At 34.6% G+C, this 25,279-nt stretch overlaps 3 protein-coding genes across 4 annotated transcripts; all 3 read right to left on the bottom strand.

Moving 5' to 3' along the window:
- Positions 1-930: 930 nt before the first annotated feature.
- LOC132175528 (uncharacterized) lies at positions 931-7,742 on the bottom strand. The gene is made up of 15 exons (XM_059587498.2): positions 7,140-7,742; positions 6,650-6,747; positions 6,452-6,552; positions 6,262-6,340; positions 6,061-6,121; positions 5,806-5,852; positions 5,457-5,549; positions 5,225-5,315; positions 4,795-4,843; positions 3,017-3,133; positions 2,782-2,929; positions 2,335-2,427; positions 2,185-2,253; positions 1,309-1,351; positions 931-1,209 (listed from the first exon to the last, which is right to left on the bottom strand). The coding sequence occupies exons 1-15, from the start codon at positions 7,195-7,197 to the stop codon at positions 1,109-1,111; spliced, it is 1,248 nt and encodes a 415-aa protein (XP_059443481.1). The 5' UTR covers positions 7,198-7,742; the 3' UTR covers positions 931-1,108.
- A 4,421-nt stretch (positions 7,743-12,163) lies between these two features.
- Positions 12,164-22,062, bottom strand: LOC132176071 (aminoaldehyde dehydrogenase 2, peroxisomal). 2 transcript variants are annotated; one of them, XM_088514284.1, is made up of 16 exons: positions 21,886-22,062; positions 21,640-21,782; positions 20,802-20,882; positions 20,573-20,721; positions 19,537-19,629; positions 19,330-19,453; positions 19,130-19,195; positions 17,116-17,182; positions 16,884-16,960; positions 16,392-16,505; positions 15,017-15,094; positions 14,781-14,932; positions 14,550-14,610; positions 14,322-14,428; positions 13,938-14,063; positions 12,164-12,439 (listed from the first exon to the last, which is right to left on the bottom strand). In XM_088514284.1, the coding sequence occupies exons 1-15, from the start codon at positions 21,992-21,994 to the stop codon at positions 13,973-13,975; spliced, it is 1,512 nt and encodes a 503-aa protein (XP_088370410.1). In that variant the 5' UTR covers positions 21,995-22,062; the 3' UTR covers positions 12,164-12,439; positions 13,938-13,972. The 2 variants fall into 2 exon arrangements, with proteins under 2 accessions (XP_088370410.1, XP_059444173.1); XM_059588190.2 differs by lacking the exon at positions 12,164-12,439 and having other exon boundaries at positions 13,818-14,063; positions 21,886-22,061.
- Positions 22,063-23,783: 1,721 nt separating this feature from the next.
- Positions 23,784-24,245, bottom strand: LOC148587108 (CDP-diacylglycerol-glycerol-3-phosphate 3-phosphatidyltransferase). The gene has a single exon (XM_088514285.1). It carries the CDS (start codon positions 24,183-24,185, stop codon positions 23,943-23,945), a length of 243 nt encoding a protein of 80 aa, XP_088370411.1. The 5' UTR covers positions 24,186-24,245; the 3' UTR covers positions 23,784-23,942.
- Positions 24,246-25,279: the final 1,034 nt, after the last annotated feature.

Here is a 25,279-nt window from a genome sequence, read left to right as displayed (position 1 = left end):
GTCTACCCAGCGCAACATGGTTACCAAACAAACTCTAAATTTGTGAATTTATGTAGACCTTACATAAGTTAATGGTAAATTTTACAAATTTAATGGTTAATTTATTGAATTTATAGGAAAATATGAGAAAAATATGAGCAAATTATTGGTACCAATTATTTTTCTTTAAAAAATATGGCCGTTGAGAAGGGATAGAATTTTGAAAATATGACTGTTACGAAAAGACAAAAACTTCAAAAATGTGATTGTTAGAGAGAAAAAAAAAATAATGAAAATTTTAAAAGAGAACATTTAATTTACAACAGTAAAAGTTGATAGCTAAGGTAAAGAGTAAAATGTAAGAATTTTGAAAAAGTGAGTAGTTAAATAAAGTAAAAATGTAATTTTTTAATTTTTATTAAAATGAAGAGTAAATTAGTTGAGCCTAATGTGAAGCATCTTGTGATGCATCTTTTTGGTCTCCTGAAAACTTTCTCCCTGGGGCTCATTTTCTCCATGGGGCTGATAAATGTTTTGCATTATCTTAAACTAGGGAAAAAAGTTGCTATGCATAATACACCTAGCCTGAGCTCCCTTGGATTAATTGAGTAATTGAGTTTCAGCCCAAGGGTCTTTATATGGGGTCCCTTGCCAATAATCAGACCAATGTTCTTGTTAACAAAGTTGACATTGTATGGAAACTGTATGAGCAGTTTTGCCGGAGTAACCTGTGATATTTTAGGAAAATAAATCTGCTTAAACTACATGCAGCAGGAGAACTCTGCCCACCCACTTTCTTTGGTGGGTGGGGAGGCTCATAGCCATTGAGTAAATCACTACAAAATGAATACTGTTGATTTCTGTTCAAGATCATCATAATCTTTTATGTCCTTATTATTTCATTCTTTCATATGCTCCATTTATTAAGAGAACAAAAATAATACAGCAGCCAAACCAAAACTCTTATTTCTTAATCTTATTGGAGAAATGTCAATGTACACGAGTACAATAAGCCATTAAATGTACTGGGTTTTCTACTTGAACAGTAATGAGAGGATAAAAATAAGAGAGAGAGAGAGAGAGAGAGAAAGAGAGAGTGATGAAAACTGTGAAGTAGATCTTTGCTTTTTCATAGAATTATTTCCTCTTGAACACTAACATTGAGAGTCTTGTTTGGTAGAACAATGCTGTTAATCACCACCACTTCATCTTCAACAGTCACAGCTTCACCTGCATTACAAAATGGCAACAGACAGATGGTGCAATGTATGAATTTGAGAATCTTGTTTAAAAAAGAAGGGAAACTGCATAGAAAATTATGGACAGTACCAAGTATTGTAACCCCAAGTTTTGCATTGCAATCTCCACTAGCCTGAAATCAGTTGTAAAAACTTAGAAAGTCAATTCAACAATTTCCTGAATAAAAAAGAAGGAAAAGGAGAAAGAAAACCACTTTCTGCATAAGTGACTTAAGAAATCTGCAAAAGCTTTGATTTTTTTTTTTTTTAACCTTTTATTTTCTAAAAGAACCAAAAAAGAAAAAAAAGATCGAAAAAAACAGCACAAAAATCAAACAAGCTTCAGTAAGAAAGTAGTCCTCTATATGTAATATAAAACCTGCCCTTCAGCTATGATGCTGGAAATGACATGGAGTTGGAACAGAAATCCTGTTCTGCAACATGCCATTGCTAAATGTTCTACTCACATTGCAACATACTGGAGCACAAAAGCAGTTGAGAATAACAGTAGGAGAACTGCATGTTGGATGTTAAACGCATTTGCCACTGAAAGTTCTTCTCTAGGTTGGAGATAAAACCTTTTTCTTTTTCTTTTTTTTTTTAAAAATCGTGTATGAAGAGGGAGCCATTAGATGCTCTACAGAATCAAATCATATGATGAAGGATAGGTGGAAGAAGATCCATCAGTGACGTTAGTCATTATTGAACTATTTTTTTTTATGCTGACATAGACATCGTCATTTCAATTATTAGACCATCTTTGTGCTGAGAGGAACCATGTTTACTGCGGTGCCACACCTGCTAAACTACAGCGTTTAATGTGGCTTTGAATGACATTCTAGGGAAGACAATCATATCATTCCGGAAGAATTCACAATCTCACAGATGATAGATAAAAAAAAAAAAATAGCACAATCTCTTGATCGACAAATATATCATACTCAGAAAGGCAAATTTCTGAACTTACCTGGACCCGGGACCATCTCCCAATAGACGACTTCCACCCAACAATTGCATGAATAACGACAGCATTTTCCTGGGTAAACATAAGTATATATGTCAAGCTTAAGGCAAACTTATGCATGCATTTCATTCCCTTTGATTTGGTTATATATACCTTAATTTCAACATCATCGAGGATGATACAACTGATGAGCCTTACACCAGCTCCTATACGGGCATTTGCAGATATTGAGACATTGGGACCAATCTGTTTCACCACAGCAGAAAAGTAAATAGTTACAAATATGAAATCCAACTAGATGGAAAGAAGCAAAACTACCTCTATACCCCGTTGATTAACAAGGTAGGTAGTATATGTTTCTAGGAAATCTTGATATGCTGCTTGCCATTTAAAGGCAAACTTTGCACACACACACACACACAAAGAAACATATAAAAACTGCAAAATTTAGTTTTTCTGCTAAATATAACTGTACAACAAATAACATGGTTACATAATTTCGAAAACCTCAACCAAAAGAACAAACCAAGGAAATTGCATAGACCAGTAACACCCTAGTCAGTGTGCATGCCTAAAACAGACTGAGAAGGGAAAGATCACCTTAGCAGTTGGATGTAGTTTTGCTGACGGATGGACAAAAACATCACCAGTAATGGCAGCACTCTTTGTACCATCTCCACTTGCCAAAAGATGGGGGGAGGTGAACCGAAATTGTGCAAGATACAAAGCAGAACATTTCAAGGACATCCTGCAAGCATCAAATCAAAAATTTCACATAATGGTCCTGATTGAAGGGCTAAGTTTATAGCAGTATAACACATGGTGCCAGACTTACCCAGGAGTTTTGATCTGTTCCCAGAAGTCCAAGGTCTCATATGTATATAACTGCTTCTTCCCTGCAAGAGGTGATAGAATATCTTGATCCAGTCTTACAAAATCTGTTGGCGGACTCCTGTTGAAGGAACAATTATATTAGGACAGGAAATTTTTTTGATAAGTAATAAACTGTTTTATCAAAAAGCGTAAATTGAAAGAAATTACAATTATATCCAAGGTTGAGCAACAGTTACATGATTTTACTAGTTAAATTGAAGTTGATAATAACAGATGGAAGTACAGAGATAGTTCTGGTAGACTCCCTAGCAAAGAATGCCAATAGTGTCACAACTTGACCCAAAGAACCGACTTGGATTTTCAAAGCCCATGCCAAACACACCCTAACTCCATAATATTTATGTAACAACTGTCCCCATTAAGGCAGTTTTTGTGAAATAATGAGACATTTGTGAACACAGATCGCACTAACGTCCCAGTCAGATTCCAGGTAAATCAACACTAACAATTACGTAGACATAAAGCAAGATTAGGGTATAAAATCTATTAACTTTTTCATACCCAAAAAGAGAAGTAGAAAAGAATCATATTGCCTTCCTTTGTCATATTTCAATCATGTTACAGATGACTCTCAAAAGAAGTACCAAAGGGAGTTGGCAAGATCTACCAAAATTACTAAATGGCCTTCACACATCAGAAATGAAGGTTTAATATATAATTCTCTATGCATCGTTTATTATTCTTGTCAGTTCATCAAGTTGAAGGGCCCAGGAAGTGATGCAATATTAAATGAAATGGCTTCTCAACTGCTTTTTCATGCAAGATGGACAGCAAAACCAACTGATTTTGGCAGGAAACCCGAGTGTCAATGACTAAATATTATTGGGATGAAACTCATGTGATTACCAGAAATTGAATTTGTCAAGAACTTATCAGATCATATAAGCAATTTGAGAAATGAGAAAATGGTTGCATCCACAATTCAAAATAAACCTATATATACCAATGTGTATTTTACATGCCCCTCTTTCTTTTCTATCATTTTTCTCGTGTAAATTTAAATACTCGAAGGACGGATTTTTTTTTTTTTTTGTCTATCTTCTATCTTTCTTAATGAAAAATAGAGGGAATCTTTCTTATGATCTGGATTGCATTTATCTGAATTACACCCTTCTCTCTCTTTATTCTTGTACTTTCCTCTTGTTATTTCCTTAAGGCAGACCCCCTAAAACATAACTAAAAGTGACAACAAAGGTCAATTTCTTGATAAATTCAATTTATTTAATAGACTATCAATTTTTTAATCGATTTAACAATTTATAATTAAAATTCTATTAGCATCTTAACAATTATGTTCTATAATCTATTATTCTATTCATTCAAGTAATTAATATTTATTTGAAAGTGTATTCCATATTTTTTCATATATTCTGTTGATATAAAATATTTGAGGCCACTAGGCAGAAAGTTTTCCCTTTTGCCTGCACAGGGCCAACATTCACATTTATGTGTTAATAAATTTGCACAGTTTTTTACAATCAAATTCACCCAAGGTAAATCTAAATCCATAATGGGTCATCTATGTTTTGCTTCATCAGCTTAAATTTGCAAATCAACCACAAGCTCCAGCATAGATTTACTGCAGACATTTGCTCAATTCAAATAGGGCAACCAGGTTCATATTATGGTATAATATTATATATCTGGAGCCACTACTGCACTCCTGAAGAATCAAGAATATAACAACAGAAAATTTGGAATCCAGTAAAAAGGTCAAACCTTGTTGCTGACTGGAGGGCTTCAAAGCTGGATACACGTCTCAGATTAGCTGCAAATGACCAAAAAAGATTTCAGATTTCAGCATGATGAATACCAATATGGTAAGTGAGACGATAAATCAGTTTCATTTAATACCAAGACAAAATTATTAAATAAATTTTTTTGGGTGAATTCCAACACAAACAAAACACCCAAACACACCAAGAAGAAAATTATTAAATCTTGAAAAGTAAAAAAAATAAAAAAAAATAAAAGTGGTGCAAATTCAAGATGAGTATTAAATTTGAGTTCTAAGCACTAATATTGATACAACCAATCCTTGTGAGTTTGGGAAATATATAGACTAAATATGACTCAAGTATTTTCAGGAGCTTCTAAGTTAAGCAAACATTGGAGCATGACAATTTAGTCAAAGATCTGTATCACTGACCTCTGTCTTTGAGCTGAGTGGAAACCCCCTGGATGGCAGTAAAGATATCTGGGGTAAAGATGTATACGCCACAATTTATTCGGTCACTTACCTACATATAGCACCAATATAAGACCACTCAGATAGAGAGAACAGGGAAGGAAAGAACCTCACAAGTCAATTCACCAGATAAAGAAACACCAAAAGCAAAGAATATGTTAAAGAGTAGATAAATGTATGCAAATGAACGTACAAAAGTTTCAGGTTTCTCTGTGTAATGCAACAGTTCATTGGTGACTGGATCAGCTACCAATTCTCCAAACTGGTTTGCTGACTCAGCAGAAACCTGTACACGTAAGATTGAAATAATAACATTAAATAATAGCGAAATGATAGAATTCATTCCTTTTTAACTATCTCCATAGTGAATGAATGAATCCAACATTGAATTTGTGTGGGTCTACACGAGTACACAAATCTTATGGTTGATCTATTGTATTTGTAGGATGAGATGAGAAAAAGATGAGGAAAATATTGACATGAATCATTTCTCAAGATAATAATGCTCTTGCATAACTTTGCTTGTGCATGTGTTAACGTACCTTGATTACTAGGATCGTTCCCATCCCACCATATCTTCTGTGAGCCTCTGCAAATATAGAAGGCAAAAGAAGTGCTCAATTTTTCTGCAAGCTAAGTATAAAACAACAGCTAACCACCTGGAAATACCGAAGTTGTTGCTTCACAAAAGCATTGTATATACAAGCCATTAAGAAAGAACATAGGAACCAGCAAATTATAAGATTGTTACAAGAGGCAAAAAGACCACCCAATCCCAGGAAGAAGGAAATAATTACCAAGCATCTCTGGCAGCGGAAAGCTGCAGCAAACATCGCAATTGAGCAAGAAAATATGTGACTGCGAATGAAATTAAAGCACCACTATCAATACTCTATAAGTGCGTCACATCAACGTAAGCCAGAGACAAATAAAATTACAAAAAGATAGGAGTTTGTAATTATCAACCAGAGACAAAGTCAAAAGGTAAAAACAAATACTGGGTTGTCTTCCATGATCAGATCTCTGAAGTTATAAAGCCCACCAGCTGAACCATGTGGCTTATCTTCCTTCAAATATCTGATACACGCACCAACACCAAGAATAAACAGCAACATCCAAAATCAATATCCAGACAATAATTTAGAAAACAAGTTAATAATTTAGTAGAAAAGGAAAGCAAAAAGTCACCTAACAGGGACTTTGAGCTCATTAGAGATGGAGGATACGTATAATGCGAATTCTCGTTCCTCATAGAAACCAACAAGATAGATCTGAACTAAGTTCGGAATCTGTAAGAGAAGGAGAAATTTTGAAAATTTAGCAGACTCATGAGCAAGGAACGAAACATATACAGAATCACATTATTAGTTTTCCTCAAGAATTTACCGTTTTACAAGCCCAAATTGGATGATGAACCATTGGCTGTCCAGCTAAAGGAAAAAGCGGCTTTGGAATGTTCAATGAGAGTGGTCGGAATCTAGTACCTGTAAAATCCAAAATTTACAACAAAAAATCAGTGTTAAGAAATGTCTCTCCTTCTAAAAGCAAAAGTTAGAATTCACCATAATAATTAAACTAATTTTGAGAAATAATAAAGAACATTCATAAAATACGAGAACAATAATATAATATCGAGTTTCCCATAAGAAACATAACAGAATACGAAATGGGTTTTCATAATTCGAATAAAAAATTCACTCTTTCCATGGGAACCAAACTTATTTTTAGTAAAAATTCAACGAGAATAAGCAAAGGGTCTCATAATTCGATTCAACAGCCAAAACTTACAATTCAGGAGTAAACAAATTCCAAGAGAGTGAGAAATGGGAGGCAATTATCCCATTCCAAATCCAAAAATTATGAAACAAGCTCGTACCTTTAGTAGGTCCACCGACCATGATCACAGCAACGACTCTCTCCTCTGTGCTCCCCATCCTTAAACAACACAAACCCAGATCCCCAAAGCCCCAACTCCGTCACAACTGCTATATTATGAAGCTCAAATCCTTATAAAACACCAACGGGTTCACATTTCACACATACCCCAAACGTACACATTTATAATGCCTCAATGGAGACCATCCAATCACTAGAAACCAAAATAAATCACAGCATTGCCCCCCTCCAAAAAACAATTCAGTACGTCGAAACTTGTAATATACTAGCTCAGAGAGAGAGAGAGAGAGAGAGAGAATATTGTGTTTAATGCAGTGAAAAGCAGAAAGGGGAGCGAAAGCCACTCGCTTGTGATAACTACGCCACGATATAGCCAAAGCCGGGGAAGCTTCCACCTCTTTTTCCAACATCACATGGCTCTCTCTGTCTCTGTCTCTGTGGGACTGCCTAATTGGGTGTGGGAGTGACTAGTCGGTGTGGGAGATAGATCTGCAAATGGCCCACTTCAGAGTAAATCATTGAATTTTCGGTTACCTATGTGGCCTTCAATACCCCAACACATACCCTCAACATTTTCACCTTCGACATCTCTTTTCTCTGTTCTGGTTTCATACCCTTGAGGTCTTGTTTCAATGATAAAATAAATAAAAGAGAAAAAAAAAATTTCTAAATAAATTACCATTAAGTTAAAATTTGAGGAATATTCTTAAGAATATTTGTCAGATTTTGGAATGGTAACTTACGTTTTGGCCAAAAAAAAAAAAAAAAACAAGATATGTGGTAACTTTTTAGTTTTTACACCTAAAATTTGCACTATTTTTATGAAAACAAAATTCCCAAGAGAGTTATTTTTGCTTTTCTAATCATTTTTTACTAAATTGGAAAATATCCTAATCCATTAGGAGAAATATTCAAACCTAATCGGTTAGAAAGGTTAAACTATCTTATTCACAAGAAACTTATTAGCTAACAAATTATTAGTAATTTGAATAGTTATTGTGCAAGAGTCTATATAAAACCCAACTGTCCGAGCCCAAAATTTATTTGAGTAATTGAGCTTCACATGGGCTTTTCCACAAGGACAATTTGGGCAGTAATTGATGTGAATACCAATCTACCCTTCTAATCTAAGTAATAAGCCTAATTACAATGGGAAAAACAATTATACTTAGCATCTTCTCTAGTCTTTTAGAGTAGTAGTAGATACAAAGGCGAGCGGGCAGGGGCGCCCACTCCACCAAATTTTTTTTTTTTTTTTTTTTGCAAGGGTATTTTTTTAGTTTTTTTTAACCCTAGCCCCTACTCCTCCTTCTCCCGCCTCTACTCTTCTTCTTCTGCCCCTTCTAATACGAATTCTTAGATCCGCCATTGTTTTAGAGCCTTCAAAACCAGAACTGGTAAGAAAACATATATATGGCTTCCAAATTATTTTCAAGAAGAATTATGATGAAAATGGTTCAATTGTTTGGACTATAAATCTATAATACATAATTGTCGTTTCAAATTTCATAGAACTTTTTGTATGTGGCCTAAAATTCATCAAGAGCTTGGACTATAAGGATCAAAAATCCAATACGAACTTAGAAAGAAAGAGTTATTATTAAAGAAAATGTTCTCATTTTTCTCATATTGAGATCTCTCGTAATTGTGAGAGAGTCTATATGAGACCCATTTGTCTAAATAAGCTTTGAGTTACCAGCCACCTACCCAGACAGGTGAATCTCATATAAGCACTTTCATAATTATTATCCAAATTGTTAGAGATTACAATCCCTTTTTTCTTTGGAGATGTTGAAAATTTTGGACACACCATATATCAAAAAGGGGTAAGAGATATAGATTCTCAACAATTTTATTGTTCAGATTGTTAGCGATTTAGACATCAAACGTGAGAGAATCAATATGGCTAAGTTGCATAAACAAGTTTTGGACTGCTGTCCACCTACTCGGCCGGGCAGGTGAGTCGTATAGTTTTTTTTAACAATTTTCCAAATTGGAGTGGGTAAAGAAAAGCACTAAAACATATGTTGGATAAACAGTTGAGTTTCTGTCATTGACCAATGACACAGGGAATCAAAGATGCTTGCTGGTGGAATAAGGTGAAGGAAGATACCCGGCCCCATGCATTTAGGTGTCTATTTTTCTCCGATTCTATCCTATGATGGGAATGGGATAATAGAAAATATATCAAACGGCTCTAAGGTTTTGAATGGCCACATGGGTTTGAAGATTATTGTTCTGTCCTTGTCGCTTAATTTAAAAATGGTTGGTCCCATGCATTCATTTGCTTGGTAGATATGTCAAAATTAGAGAGTGTTTTATTTATGTAAGTTAATTATTCTCAGTTCATTATCACTGTATTTATGAAGATACATTATGAAATTAACAACTTAGGGCTTAGTGGGAAGGATGGAATTTTTTTTTTCAAAAAGTAGAAAAATATCATAGAAAATTAAAACAATAATAATAATAAAAAAAAAAAATCTTGTGCTTTTCCCTATTCCACTCTATTAAAACAATGAAAAAGCAAAATTTTCCTCCATTTTTTCTTCCACCTGGCCTTGTTCAGCCTCCAACTTCTCCTCCTTACCAAACACATGTTAGGTTCACGTTGAGATTGTAGAATTACGTGACAAGGTCTCTTTCTGTGATTAGTTACGCCTAATTTGTGGGAATAAAATAATATGAGGAAGCACTAGACTTTAATTTTGAAAAAATAATAACAGCCCTCCATAGTTTTTTTGCAATTATTTGAATGATTAATTGAGATTTATTCACGTCCAATTTTTTAGATCGTTAGATAATGTGGATCCAATTATGTTTTTACTCGGATAGGTCGATCGGAGGGACAATTTAGCCTGCCCTCTTTTAATTATTATTTAAAAAAAAAAAAAAAAAGACACTGGTAGAGAGAAGAGGACACAAGATCAATATTCAACTCTATAAAATAGTGCCCTTCACACACAAAAAAAAAAGAAAAAAAAAAAAAGAAAAAAAAAAAAGAAGTGAAAATAGATCTATAATCTTCACTTCCTTAGCTCTTAATTTAATTGCTTAATTCGAGGCACATGTGTGTACTAGCTAGTGTGAACATGACATGGAGATGCTTCTTTACATATATAATAAAGAGAGCGGATAAAAAAGATGGTTATAAGGAACTAAGGAATGACTCTTTTTAGGAATAATACAACTAGAAATACTACTAAAAAAACCTAATTACAGCAAATTATTTAGCTAAATTGATAGAGAAAGAGAGATAGAAAAAAAGGGATGGTTACAATGAAAAACTCTTCCCAATAATAATACAACGGAAAATACTACTAAAAAAGACTTAATTAGAGTGACTCATTTAGCTAAATTGAGAGAGAGAGAGAGAGAGAGGAGAAAATGAGCAATTACAAGGAAGGACTCTTCTCATAAATAATATAACGGAAAATACTAAAAAAATATAATTAGAGTTGCTCATTTAACTAAATTAACTGAATTATGAGTGAAAAAACTAATGTTCCTGTAAACCTTAAGAGTCTTCCAACTTTGGAAGGAGGTTAGCTAGGCAAAAATGTCTCGTACTAAAGTGGAAATCTTCTCATCTGAAATAAAATGATTGTGTTGGACGGTGAGGCCAATGAGTCACCTTCAAAGATAGGGTTCGTTTGACAAAAACTTTATAGAAGAGGGCTTTTACTTTTAATTGTGATTGACAAAAAGATAAAATTAATGTTAAGTACTTGTGTTTTAAGTTATTTATTATTAAAATAAAAAATAAAAAATAAAAAACTGACCTAAAAAGCATTGTCAATTAATATTTTGTTAATATTAATTAAAAAAAAAAGTGTTTTTGAAATACGCTATGCTTATTTTTGTTTGTAATTATATTTAATATATAATTTTCCTTTGAATTTATTAAAAAAAAAAAGAAGGGAGTTTTACTAAATTGCTTCAAAACTAAGAAGGCAAAAAGGTGAAGCGGATCGGCTTCAAAAATTTGGGAAAGGCTCAGCTTGTCCCCTCAACCATATGACATTTGTAGGCTACCTTACCCTTACCGGTCAATTGCTTTTGGAACAAGCCACAAGCAAAAACAAAAAAGTACATCGGCAAAATAAGAGCAAATCCAACTCAGAGCCAAGCTCAATTGATTTTGTTTGTTAATTTTTCTTTTAAAAATAAAAATATTAACAAACAACCAAGAACACAAATAAATTTGTGCAAATACATATTGGAAATAAGTTAGTTAATGCCTAGTAACCCTATTCCCTTCTTTGCCTTTTTTATTTTTATTATTATTTTTTTTTATTATTTTTTTTGTTGTTTTGTATTTTTGGGATAACTTTACTTTAAAATCTTGAATTATTACGTGATTTGACAAGTCTCACTCCAACTTCAAAACTTCTTAATTTAAACCCCTAAACTTTTAATTGTAGTCAATTTACCCCAATCGTCAATTTTTGTTGTTAAAACCCCTAAAAATACAAAATGACCCTTCAATTTTCTTTTTTATTAAAAAAAATTGAAAAAAGGGTCACAAGGTGGCCCAACCGTGGGTCACCTTGTGATTTTTTTTAAAATTTTAATTTAAAATTAAGAGTAAATTTAAAATTTTATAAAAAAAGTCAGGAGTATAAATGTTATTATTTTTAATGTTGAAAATGTGACAGAGAAGTTCAAATTGACTGCAATTGAAACTTCATGGTTTCAAATTGTGAGGTTTTAAAATTTGGAAGGACTTGTCAAATTGCGTGATAATTCAAGGGTCTAAAGTGAAGTTACCTACCTTTTTTATTGGGGGGGGGGGAGAGAACCCTCTTGGTCTTCTTTGTGTCTTTGTTGCTTTCTTCTTCTGTCTATCTTGTATTTACCCAAAAAAAAAAAGGAAAAAAAGAAAAGGAGAAAGGGTTAATAGAGAATTATATCTAATAAATAGAAGGTTTTCGAAAATCTTAGTGGGGTTGGGTCATATGAGGAAGTTGGCGGTAGTGCACGTGACCAAATCGAGGCCTCCATTATAATTATGTCTATTGTCCAGTGTGTGCCATGTGAGTCGTCTGCAAAAGTTTTTGTTAATGTTAAGAATCCAATCTTGTTGGATCCCACCGGACACCAAATCAGCCATGCCATCGGAATTTACGACCATGCCATCTCAACTTTTACTGGGGTCTGGGTTAATGACACTAGGATGGATCGGGATCTCCCCGGGTAGCAAGTGCCAAGTGGGCAGTGGGTCAGGTTGGTGGATCGGGATCTCCCTGCAATTCAGTATCCTGACAATTCTCCTTTCCCCTGCAATCAAGCTGTGGCTGTCAGAAGGCTCTAATTACTTACTTATCCTGGATTAGTGATGTAAGAGTATTACCTTTCTTATAATTTATTATTATTATTATTATTTTTTTCTTTCAAAAAAATCACAAAGAGTTGCGTGCGAGCTTTTTTATTGTTTTCCTAAGCTTTGAAAATGCTGCTCAATGTATTGAGTAACACTTTAGCTTTCTTGTAGCTTTCTTATCCATTTCTTAACACAAAATATTTCTCCTTTCGTATGTGATTGTATTAAAATTTTGTTAAAAAAGGTTAGAGTAGGTTAAAAACTTGTATTTTATAAAAAAAAAAAATATATATTTTAATAGTATATGCAAATATAATGGAAAGCTATTGTAAACTATATTTAGATAAAGCCTAAATTTAAGAAAAATCAAAGGAAACTACTACTAGTATTCTAGCACCCCTAATGCAGCAGCTTAGCTAAAAGACCAATATTAGCTATATTTAGTTATTATTGCTCTTTTTTTTTTAACTCCAACAGAGTAATTTACCATTAGCTAGAATAGCTACATTGCTCAGTGAATAGCAATTTAGAACTATTCAATGTAGCACACTAAATGAATGAAATATTATTTATGTTTCTTTTGTTTATTGTTTCTTTATTTCATCTATTTTCACCCAATATCTTTTATTTCTTCTAAACACCTCTTCACATCTGCTACGTCTCTCTCTCAAATACAAAATTTATCTCACTCACAAAATTTCTTCACACAGTTGGATGAGAAAATTGAATGGAGAAAAAAATTATTTCATGGAAACACACGGATGGAAACAAATCAATTGTAGTTGGATGAAAAAATTTAATGCAAAAAAAAAAATTTATTGCACAAAAACACATGGATGGAAACAAATCAATTGCAGTTGGATGAAAAAATTTATTTATGTTATTAATTTTAAGAATTAGTACCTGCATGTGAGATGAATGTTTCTCATATGTGTTTATTTTTGTTTTTATGAATGATTTCTATATATGTGTTTGTTTTTCACTTTAATTAAGTGTTGACAATAATATAATAAAAGCAGAATAAGAAATAATATTTTAAAGCAAGTAGAGAATAAAATTGAAAATCTGTTAGAGTGTGTAGTGAAAAAATAATAGCTAAAGTAAAAAATTGCACTTTTTCACTATGTAAAATACCTAATGCTATTGGAGATGCTCACCTATAACCTATGCCACTTACAAAGCAAAAATATTGAATATGGTTTATTAATATTCTTTAGAGGATGCTTTTTTTAAAAAAAAAAAAATAAAAAAATAAAAAAGAGTGTTTCTATGTAATGTAAAGGTAAAAATAGTTTTAAATGTTGTGTTGTTTGTTTTGAAAAAGATGAAACAAAATGGAGAAAGAAAAAGTATTATTAAACAAAACTAGTGAATTAGTTCTGACATTTAATAGTTTTTATTTTTATTTTTGGGCCGCTTGGAACATGGAGTTCAGTACATGGAAGTATGGAACACCTGCAATTTTCCAAAGTCAATTTTCGGGGACACTTTCACAGCTTTGAAGGAGACTGGTACCACCCCCATGGTTCATCAGTGACGTACTGGGTAACCTGCTTCACGCTCAGGTAATTGTTAAGTCCCCTGTTACAAGAAAAATAACAATATCATGGGCTGTCTTTATGCTAATCAGGGCAAACCACTGGTTATAAGATGTTTGCATATTTATATTCAAGAAGCATGTGGAGAGTTCTACATTACCCATGTGCTATTTCTCCATATTTCTTAGTAAATTCAAAAAAAGAAAAAAAAAAAAAAAAACTATATTCCAGGTTCAAAATGTTAAGAACGTAGCATAAAACGCTATTTTGCATTTTCTGATTAGAGAAATCAGAGACATACCATTCCCCTAATTCACGCCCAAAACCACTACGTTTGTTGCCCCCCCATGGAGCTTGAGTGAAGCAAGGCTGTGAGCAATTGATCCAAACAATTCCCGCCTGAAGAGCCTGCAGAGCAGCATAGAGATACAATATCAGTCCAAGAACTAGACAATCTCAATTAACTGGTTTTAATGATCTTTTGGGCAGGATGATTTCTTTGTTCCTTCAAGTACAAACCAAGCCTCACCTTACTAACGCGATCACATCTTTCTAGATCTTTTGATATCACAGCAGCACCTAAGCCATAACTGTGAAGGACCCATATGATGTCAAAACAAAATCTCCTAAATCAAAACAAGCTGACCAAACTAGAAGTAAAAATAATGAGTCAAACAGTTCCAACAAAAGATAAAAAACACCCAAGCAGAATTTCAGGTGATTTTTTTATTGTCATAATTGAAACAAATTATCAACTTACTGGGTGTCATTTGCTAGTTCAATGGCTTCATCTTCGGTACTGAATGTTTTAACACACAGAACAGGTCCAAAAACTTCTTCTCTCCATATTTGCATAGAGGTAGTTACATCAGTGATGATGGTAGGTTCGATGAAGAATCCTTTCTTTAGATGCTGCGCTCATATGTAAAATAATTCAAATGTCATCAAAAATTCAGAAACATGACAATGCTGATAAGTACAAGCAAAGGGTTATACCTCAGGACGAGCCCCACCACATGCAACAGTTGCACCTTCACTCTTAGCTGTAGCGATGAACTTCAGTATTTTCTCATACTGAAGAGGATGAAATAGATATTAGATAACACATCACACCTTAAAGATAATGTATATCCATACTGAACTAAACGCCTAAACTTGGATAATCAAATAAATACTATAATTGCAATGATAAAACAGCCTATAATCAGTGATTTAGACACCCTTGTTTATGAAAGAAAAAAGGTTCTTAAAACCAATACATTTAACATCTTGGTATACAAAGTGGCAAATTAATTTATTACAAGAGGAGCCCAAATCAGGATGAAGTTAAGATATAATTAATGTTTCCTGGTTTTTCCTCCATCCTATGCATTAGATGCACTTATTTTATTTTATTTTTTTTTAAAAAAAAGTTTAAAAATATCTGAGTGACAGCCAACCCAGATTCTATACACCAGTTGACATAAATTTACTACTTCAGAATTTGTTTTAGGAATTGCTATTATATATTTATATGATTAAATTCATTTTTCCATATAAACTTAAACTTTTGGAATAAGTGGTTATTTAATATGATATGAGAGTAATGGTCCTAAATTTGAACCCGACTTTGTAATTTATCTCAAATTCTAATTAAATATTCCACGCGTTGGACTTCACATGTTGAAGGAGAATTTGAGCTTACAAGTGAGGGAGAGCATTAGGATATTAATTATATTATTAAATTCATCATTTCCTATCAGCTAAAGCTTTTAGGAAAAGTGATAATTTAACAAGAATAATGGTATCCAAGGAAATTTTTAGTAATTTTCTCAAGTGTTCTTTTATTCCCCATGTTCCTTGAAACTTTCCAAATTACTTCTGACACTTCATCATGCTTATATGTCATGCACATTTCATTTCAATTAAGTAATTGACAATTAGTGAAAATCATACAAGCAATGCCCAAAAAACTCCTAAGAATGTCAACATTACAACATACACTTACAAAATTGTATGGTGGCAACTCTTTGTTAAACCTTATTTCTGACATTCCAGATAATTAAATAACCTCAAATTTCTTTAGGATCAAGTAATTCCTGATTCAACTACTGAAAAACAAAGAAGCAATTGTTGATTCCCAATTTATCACCATTCTAAGTATCCCTATAAGTTAGTTAATCCAGTCGAAACATGCTAATGATACTTTGGTTTTCTGATGAAACACATTTCATATTGTGTGATGATGCAACTATACAGAAGATAAGAACTTTCTACAGTATGCATTCTAAGTTCATAACATTTGTCAGCTGCCTAATATCTGGAACCACCCCACCAACAGCAGAAAAAAGGAGAAGAGAACAGACACAGAAATTGGAAATTGCAACCTTACCTGGCCACCGCTAACAACAGGGCCAAGCCTGCAACCTTCCTCAAGAGGATCTGAAATCTTGATGTTTTTGACCCATTTTACAAGCTTATCCAAAAATTCTGCAGCAATGCTTTCCTGAAACAATTGTAATTGAACAGATCATAGCTTATGGAGGTGAGGAGGAAATATGATAGAAAGAAACTACAGTGTAAGCTTATAACCAGCTATTTTGAGGAGCATTTTATGGGCAATTCCCTTTAATTGCATAGTCACAAGTTCACACACAATCAAAATGATAATTGAACATCCTAAAACCAAACACCAAATCAATAAGTCCAATATTCTATGGCCATTAAACTCACAGGCCGTAAGAGTGTGCACATATATTCTGATACCGCTCACTCTTTCATGCATCCCCAGGAAAGAAAGACAAATGGAGCTAGAAAGTTTGAGTGCGTGAGTGAGTGAGAATATGTGTGCAAACAAAGTGTAATATCTCTCTATCATACTCACATGCACAATAAGGCGGGATGTTGCACTGCAAATCTGACCATTTGTCCAAAAGCAACCAAAGATAGTCCATTCAGCAGCTGTGTGAAACATAGACAAGGAAAAAATACTTATCAATACAACAAAACCAGCAGTAGTATACGATTTTCTAAGTCAAACAAGGTAAAATGCCAAACTTTCCTCTATATACAATCTGTTTCTGATAGAGAGGTTTAATTATTCAGGAGGTACTAACCCTTATCAAGGTCAAAATCCTCAAAAACAATAATCGGGCTTTTCCCACCAAGCTCCAGTGAAACAGGCTGCCAAGAAACAACACATGAGTTAATATTTTTTTTTTTTTGATAAGTAGTCGACACATATCATTAAAAGCGTAAGACGCTCCTACATATACAAGTATAAAAATGAAAAAACTAGAGAGAGCAAAAAGAACAAGGATATCACTATAACTAATTGTTAAATGAGACACATAAATAGCTGTCCACATATACAAAGTTTTGAAGAATAAAGACTTAATATTCTCCAATGTCCTCTCTGGTCCTAAAAACTTGTGTCATTCATCCCATAAGCACCATAAAAGGCATGTAAGCATTATCTTCTATACAACAACACTTCGCGGACTGTCAGAACCAAGCATACAGATTGACTACACGTCTAAGCATAAAATTAACATATTAATGCAAAAGGCGTAGCACAAAATATTGGTTGGTGGAGTTATTGGTATTTAATTGTATGTTTTATTTAATTTTTAAGAATCAAAGGTGATTTTATAATTCAATAAATGGGCGTTGCTCTAGAATATTTTAGGTAATTCAATAAATGGTGTGGCCCTAGATTTTGTTGGGTAAGTCAATAAATGGGTATAGCCCTAGAGTTTAGTTGTGAGTCTATTTAAGGATGCTTGGAAGCAAACTTTGATGGAATAAAAATATGAGAATTTGATTCTCTCTCTCCTTTCCTCTCCTTTCTCTCTCTTCCCCCTAACGTCGTCTCTTTTTCTCTCTTTCCCCTTCTCTTCCTAGGCTTCTCTCTTTCTAGCTTCTTTCTCTCTCCACTCTTAGCTTCTTTTTCCTCACTATGCACTAATTTTGCTGTGTGATTTTTTGTGACTTGTTATCTCACATCAGTTTTGGTATAAGAGACTTTACGACTGTTTTCTATCAACAATCGAATGATTCAATACACCACAAGCTAGCCTCCCCCTGCACCACCTTCATTTTAGTCAACCACAAAATGTTTCATCAACCACAAAGCCACGCCCAATCACCCACGCCAGAACCACCATATCACCCAACCACTGCTGCTCAAAAAAATAGAAAAAGAAAAAGAAAACCAATCAGAGAATCCCAAATAGACCACCGCACCACAGCTAACCCCAGCGGAATTTGGCCACCCCACACTACGCGTTGGCGCCACCCAAATCCACCCCACGCTGTAGCCAACAACCAGGATAGAATTTACCGCATGACTTGCACCACCCAAACACCCAGCATCCCAGACGCGTTGCCGACCATAGCGCCCCTGCCTTGGTCTGTTGGCCACCCTCGCCGTCAGCCCACCTCCCATACAGCACCATATCAGCTGTCCACTCTGTGCATAGTAGCCATAGACCACCCCTTGCCTGCACAATGACCCTGCAGCTGCCAACGCTGGTTGGACCCCTTTTTAGAGTTTGGGCCTGGACCCAGAAGTTTTCTAAGAAAATGTTTTCAATCTTTAGCATTTCAAAACTTGAGGTCAAGTTTTCTCCAACTAGAGGAGAATGATGCAAAAGGCGAAACACAAAATATTGGTTTATGGGGCTATTAGTATTTAATTGTATGTTTTATTTAAATTTCAGAATCAAGGGTATTTTTATAATTCAATAAATGAGCATTGCCTCAGATTATTTTAGGTAATTTAGGTAAGTCAATAAATGGGGTGTTGCCCTAGGGTTTAGAAGGATGCTTTGTACTCCAATGGACGTTCACTTCGATGGAATAAGATTATGAGAAATTGATTCTCTCTCCTTTCCCCCTCCTTTCTCTCTCTTTCCCCTAGCTTCTTCTCTCTCCTCTTTCCCCTTCTCCCTGGCTTCTCTCTTTCTAGCTTTTTTCTCTCTACTCTCTTAGCCTCTTTCTCTTCACTTTGCCCCGATTTTGCTGTGTGATTTTGTGTGACTTGTTGTCCCACATCACAAATGAAGGATCATATGAAGCATATATATGGCAAAGAAATAAAAGATCGGTACCTATAATGTTTAAACTTACCTTGACCATTTGAGCTGCAGCTGTCATAACCTTACTCCCAGTAATGGTGCTTCCGGTAAATGCAATCTGTTGACAAGTTATACATTAGCTGTCACAGCCAGGTAGCTAACAAAACCTTAATATTTCACAGATACCAAATTTGTATAATATGTAAGACGACTCTGCTTTATCAACCAATGAAAAAAATTACTAAATGGAACCTTGTCAACATGAGGATGAGATGCCAACGGAGCACCAGCTTCATGGCCCAACCCAGTCAGAATATTAAGGACACCCGGAGGAAGACCAACCTCTCTGCACACTTCACCCAGCTCCAAACAGGTTCTGAAATTTTAAAAATGATGACATACAGCATGAAAAACCAAAAATAAAACTGGACAAGTTCATCTAAATTAAGGAGGACATACACAGATGCCAATTCAGATGGTTTCAGTATTGCGGCACACCCAGCAGCCAAGGCAGGAGCCACTTTCCATGTAGCCATCAACAGGGGGTAGTTCCTTCAACACAGTAAAAGAGAAGCACTTATTAATGCCATTGAGATCCTTTTTTCACAGTAATCAACATAGGCAAGGAGCAAAGTGCTTCAAGTTTACAACAGTAGACAAGTTGAGTGAGGAAGGCCAACCCAAAAACATGATGGCTTGCAGATTTTGCAGAAAACCAAATAGTTCAGAAGATGTTTTATTAGGTTGAGTTGACTTCACCACCCAAAAAACTACAAATGAATATTCAAACATACAACTTAAACATATATCTGCAAAGCTGAAGCACTACTACTATGTAAACTCCAACAACCCACCCACCACACACACACACAAAACACCAGATAGTTTGTGATATTGTGAGCAGACCCAAGAGTTTGAGCTCATTAAAATGATGGGTTAATAAAGCAAATCTAGGAACTTGAAGGGCCAAGAGCATAATGATAATTCATCCAAAAAAAAATAAAATAAAATAAAAAGAGCATAATGATCATATGAGAAGCTTGTCCCTTTAAAAAATAAAAATAAAAAATTCACTGAGAAGCTTTTTTCTTTTTGCTTTCTTAAAGAGTGCGTGATATCACTGATTGGTTGGTAGTTGTAGCTTTACAAGGTGTCTTTCCTAATTGCTTTGCAATTTGTTAGCCTTGAAGGGTTAATAGAAATTTACATTAAGCACACAAGGGAGTAAACAGTTCAACAAAGCTTGTTTTCTAACTTTTAAAATCATACAAGGATACTGAATGAACCATTGAAAAGCAAGAAACTAAACATGCAAATATACAAGCCCGTTTTAAATTGATAATGAAGAGCAATGGATGAAGGATCAAAGATAAAGGATGATTACTTTTAGTTATTAAATGGGCTCCCGCAATAATAAGCAGTCAAATCTGCTTTAAATGAAGTATACATATAAAAAGGAATGCTCAAACAGTTAACCTATAGAAGCAGCAAATACCATGGAGTAATCAACCCAACAACCCCCATCGGCTCCTGAAGAACATAACTCTTGAATGTCTCCATAGGAAGGGCAACAGGAGCCTTTTGCTTTGCATCCAAGCCATCAGCAAGGTCAGCGTAGTACTCAAAGCACCCAGCAACATCATCCTGGATTACGTTAAAACAGAAATGTAAGGCAATATACTAGACAGTTAACTGTAAAAAATTCCAAAGTGTCAAAAGCATACAATGTCCCATGCTGCTTCATCCAGTGGTTTTCCGCTATCAATTGCTTCAAGTTTTGCTAATTTGGATTTCCGCTCTGTTATCTGCATGGATAGATGGACACCAAGAGCCCAAGGCATGTTAACACACCAATTAACTTCAAAAGACTAATTATGAAATGAACAAATCACTAATACTTCAGAAAGGGAAAAAGAAAACGCTTGCAATATATTCAACCAGAACCAAGTTGGGTAAAAGTACAATCCAATATTACGACATCATGGCAAAAAACCCACCTTGATTTTCCGGGATTTAGATCCCCTACAATCCCCTGCCCAAAGAGGAGGGAGGGGGCAGAGGAAATTGTAGGGGATCAAAGAGAGCAGGGCTCCCCTGCCTGAGTGAACCCCTGCTCGGGCAGGGGTGGCCCTCCCACAGGCCCCTTTCCTAGGAGGGGGCAGGGGTATCAACAGGGACCCAATTGGGATCCCAGTCCGATTTTCAGTCATCACAGAGCCATTTCTCTGTGATCGTACTTGCAAATAATTAGGTAAGGACAGAATAGAAAAAACCTATAACCATCTCCACGGACTACGAATCAGATAGCTGGTCTAGAAATCTCTTGAATGCAAATTTGGCTAGTGAGTTTTGCACATTAAATTCGTGTGGTGACAAATGAATACAATTTTTTCCATGCAAGGTGAAAGCCGTTCATGATGTTGAAGAAACCAAGGGTGTTTTTACGGTCCTTAAAGCCAATCTCACAACGTTTTTAGCAACCCGCTACAATTAAAACAGCAATATCATCACAACCTAGTGGATCACACACTAATATTCCCATTTTCCAACACAACCCAATACCTTAGCCGCAATGGCACGTAAATACTTGGCACGAACGGCCCCGGGAGCTGAAGCCCAATCTCTGCCTTTGTTCCTGGCAAGGGCTCTCCGAGCGGCGTCCACGGCAATCTCCACATCCTCCGCAGTAGCCGCAGGTATATCCCCTAAAAAATCACACTCCCACAAACCCACATAAGCTAATGTTGTGATCGGAATGGAATCACAAACTTGTAGAAATCTAAACAAAGCTGAGAGAGAGAGAGAGACCGACGATCTCTTCGGTGGAGGGGTTGACGATGGGGAAGCGCTTTCTGAGTGCTGGTTCTCTCCACTCGCCGTCGATGAATAGCTGCCGACTCGGTATTGGGATCGCCATTTTTCACTACACTTTCTTCAAGTCCCGAGCTGAGCAAGCAAGTTTTCTTCACTGGCCGGAGTTAATTAGACTGTTATAAAGTCAAGCCTTTCGAACGGAGAAAAACTTTTATTTTTCTATTTATTAATATTTTATTTACCCATTATTATTCCACTTGCTAATGGGTAATGACACTTGGATAATGACGGTTAGGCCCAGTTGTCAATGGATAGGATTATTATGACTCGGATCTGATCCCTATTCGGTTCACACTAAGACGGCCCGGCCCATATATTTAAACAAAGAAGGTCCAGATTCTACAAAATGAATTATGATTATTTATTTATTTATTTTTGTTATGGGCCAAAATGTATCATGATTCACTATTTCACTTACCTAAGAATTAAACAACAAAATTAATAATTTTAATTCGGGAATACTTCACTTACACATTTCCTACAATTTTTTTTTGTTTGTTTAAATTGTAACATTTTCAATTACATAATTTAAGCTATTTCTAAGCATCGAGAAACGCTTGAAAAATATTGCCCATTAAAAAGGATATGTCATCATAATCTTATCGATTGAAAACTGGACCTTACTGTTATTATATATATATATATATATATATATATATATATTTGGCCTTTCGAGGCATTTGGCAGCAACCTCCCCATGCTCGGCTCTTATATTGGTATATCTCTAGTGGAAAGGATAGTCAAAATCCAATTATGACGTATAAAAAGGAAGAAGAGCAAGTTGTCTATTGGGCAGAGAATTTTGAATTATTTTTCCTATTCCTTCTATCTTCAGATCGATGCTGATGATGGTGAACAAAATTGCCTCACAGACAGAAGAGGTGCATAAATAAATTCATTTTTCTTTCCCCCATCTAAAATTACAGCCAAGCAATTCAATGCACTCCCTCTCAATTCACACTTCACCAGTAGATAGCCTTACTTTTCACCTTACCATACCAACACCAAAGTGATATCAACAGCATATTGTTTTTGGGATATTTTTTATTTTTTTTAATGTTTTATTCGTTTGGTATTGCGAATTTTGCAGACAATAAATATAATTTAAAACTAAATCGTAAAAAATGTACCATTAAAATTGTGATTTGAAAACATAGAAAAATATGCATTTTTTAAATGCACAATGTTAAAGGTTAAACTGCAATTTTATCAAACGCTTAACCGACATGTTTAAAAATTGCATGATTTAAAATTGCAAACCCAAACGAATCTAAGTAATTTCTTATATGCTAAGTATATTAATAAGTGCCTATTCCGGAATCCTCTCAATTTCAAACAATAAATATATACAATTTATTGAATTTAATGTGGATATCATAAGATGCATCCTCTCCATTTTACCTGATTGGACTGCTACACGCATTGCATTGAAAGTTTTGTGTATTATTAATTTATTATAATTGGATTCCGGCATGTGGTAGATCATATTTTGCGTGAGTAATTGTAGGGACCATTTTTTTATCTTCTTAAAGAAGATGTGACTTTCAAAATTACCATTGTATCAAAATTCAAACATGATTCATTTAAAAATTTAACAATAATTTTAAAAACCACATCAACTTTAGGAGGATAAAAATGTAATCTTTCCTATTACTCTATTTGCATACATATGGGGATGAATTTTCAAACCAAAGTTTGACCAATTACGTTGAATGTGTTGTCCGTCAAACATCAAATCCATCCCGTTGGCCAAAAGCTTCCTCCCACATCACACAATCACATATTATCTCGAATTTGAATAAACATACCCATAAAATCGAGACGACAAGATCTATTGAAAACAAAAAAAGACACAATCACATATTATTTATGAACACCCAAAAGCCTATATATGTTACAGAAGAATAAATGAATCTAGGAAAGTCACAAAATTAAAGCAAAAAAAAAAACATATAGGAAGAACAGAAGAGATGATCATGTCTAAAATTTAACTAGTGCTTCTGGGTGGTTTTGTGATACTTTTCCTTGATCCATCGAAGGCCTACAGAGGAGCCCTCCTTCACCTTCTTTAAGCCATTGGAAGCCACAGCTTTGGTCTTTCCAAGGCCTTCTCCAACCTTCTGTTTGTACTTGGCGGTTGAACCGCCGCTCTTCTCGGCGTGTGCAGGGGCAGGGTCCGGGTTGGAATCCCACTGGTCGGCCCACGATGTCCCATACGAGCTGTTTCCTTCCATTGCAGCAAAAACTTCAAGAGAGAGACAGAGAGAGAGAGAGAGAGAGGCGAGCAAGTTTTGGGAATAGGATTGAGATGGGATTTCGTCAATCTTATAAACATTTTTATAGTGTTGGAGGGGATATAGGAGTTGGAACCAATCCGGAGATTAACACGTATGCGGCGTAGGCATTTCAAGAAGTCAAACGTTCTCGCTTTTCTTTTTTTCCTTATTGGACAAGAAAGCCCCTTCTTCCGTTTCCTTTTGTGACAAATACTTGAATGGTGTGCGGGATTGTGGCTTCAGGAATTTTCCAGAAGGTTTCTTGATCATAGCATTCACAAAGGAAATGGGATAACGATCTCTTACAATTTTATTTTATTTTATTTTTTAAAGAAAAATTTTAAATTTTAAATTATGAAATCATACGCTTTGGAAAATGACTTATTACAAATGTGATATGTTACCGAGGATAATTGAATATATTTTAATCATGTTTTTAATCTCTATGTTGCAAAAATATTTTGAGCAAAAAACTATCTTTTAGTTTTATAAAGAAAAAAAAAAAACATTTCTTCATAAGCCAATAAGAAGTCTTTTGCGAAAAAAAAAAAATAAAAAAAATTGGGCTATTTATTCTCAATAATCTCTATTGTGTTGCTTCAAAAATAATATAATTTTTAAAATTATTATTGGTAATGTGATTGATTACTTTTAAAATTTAATTAAATAATAATTTTAAGTGACATAAGATAACCTTTTAGCATTACTTGCCTCAACTAACATGTCAATTTTTTAATATGTAATATTTTTTAATAAAACAACATGAAAATGCGTAATTTGAAAATCAATTAAAAAAAATTTGTAGAGAATCCTTGTCAAGGAGAAGGCGGTGGCCCCATTCTTTTTGGCGGCTGCCCCCAGCTATAGCCTATAGTTTGAACTTTAGAGGTTTATCTGCGTAGATTTAAAAGTCAAAGTACAGCTACTAAACCTACCAACTAACCAAAAAAAAAAAAAAAGAAAAAAAAAAAAGCAGAAAGGTAGAGCTTCTAGATGGATGCTGAATCAATGTGTATATTATGGGTCAATAGTCCGCAATGGCGTGGTTGATG

This window comes from Corylus avellana, chromosome 3 (genome assembly GCF_965113065.1).
Source record: "Corylus avellana chromosome 3, dhCorAvel1.hap1.2, whole genome shotgun sequence".
Taxonomy (NCBI): domain Eukaryota; kingdom Viridiplantae; phylum Streptophyta; class Magnoliopsida; order Fagales; family Betulaceae; genus Corylus; species Corylus avellana.
The sequence above is the reverse complement of the archived record's forward strand: the minus strand, read 5'-3'. Positions and strand labels throughout refer to the sequence as shown.

Coding starts and splice junctions, on each gene's coding strand:
- LOC132175528 (XM_059587498.2), bottom strand. CDS start 7,197: ATGGGGAGCACAGAGGAGAGAGTCGTTGCTGTGATCATGGTCGGTGGA. Junction 6,553..6,649: donor CAATTTGGGCTTGTAAAACG/GTAAATTCTTGA, acceptor CTTCTCTTACAG/ATTCCGAACTTAGTTCAGAT. Junction 1,210..1,308: donor ACTTGGGGTTACAATACTTG/GTACTGTCCATA, acceptor TTTGTAATGCAG/GTGAAGCTGTGACTGTTGAA.
- LOC132176071 (XM_088514284.1), bottom strand. CDS start 21,994: ATGGCGATCCCAATACCGAGTCGGCAGCTATTCATCGACGGCGAGTGG. Junction 19,630..20,572: donor GTTGGGTTGATTACTCCATG/GTATTTGCTGCT, acceptor ACTGTGTTGAAG/GAACTACCCCCTGTTGATGG. Junction 14,933..15,016: donor GTGGTGGGGCTCGTCCTGAG/GTATAACCCTTT, acceptor ATATGAGCGCAG/CATCTAAAGAAAGGATTCTT.
- LOC148587108 (XM_088514285.1), bottom strand. CDS start 24,185: ATGGAAGGAAACAGCTCGTATGGGACATCGTGGGCCGACCAGTGGGAT.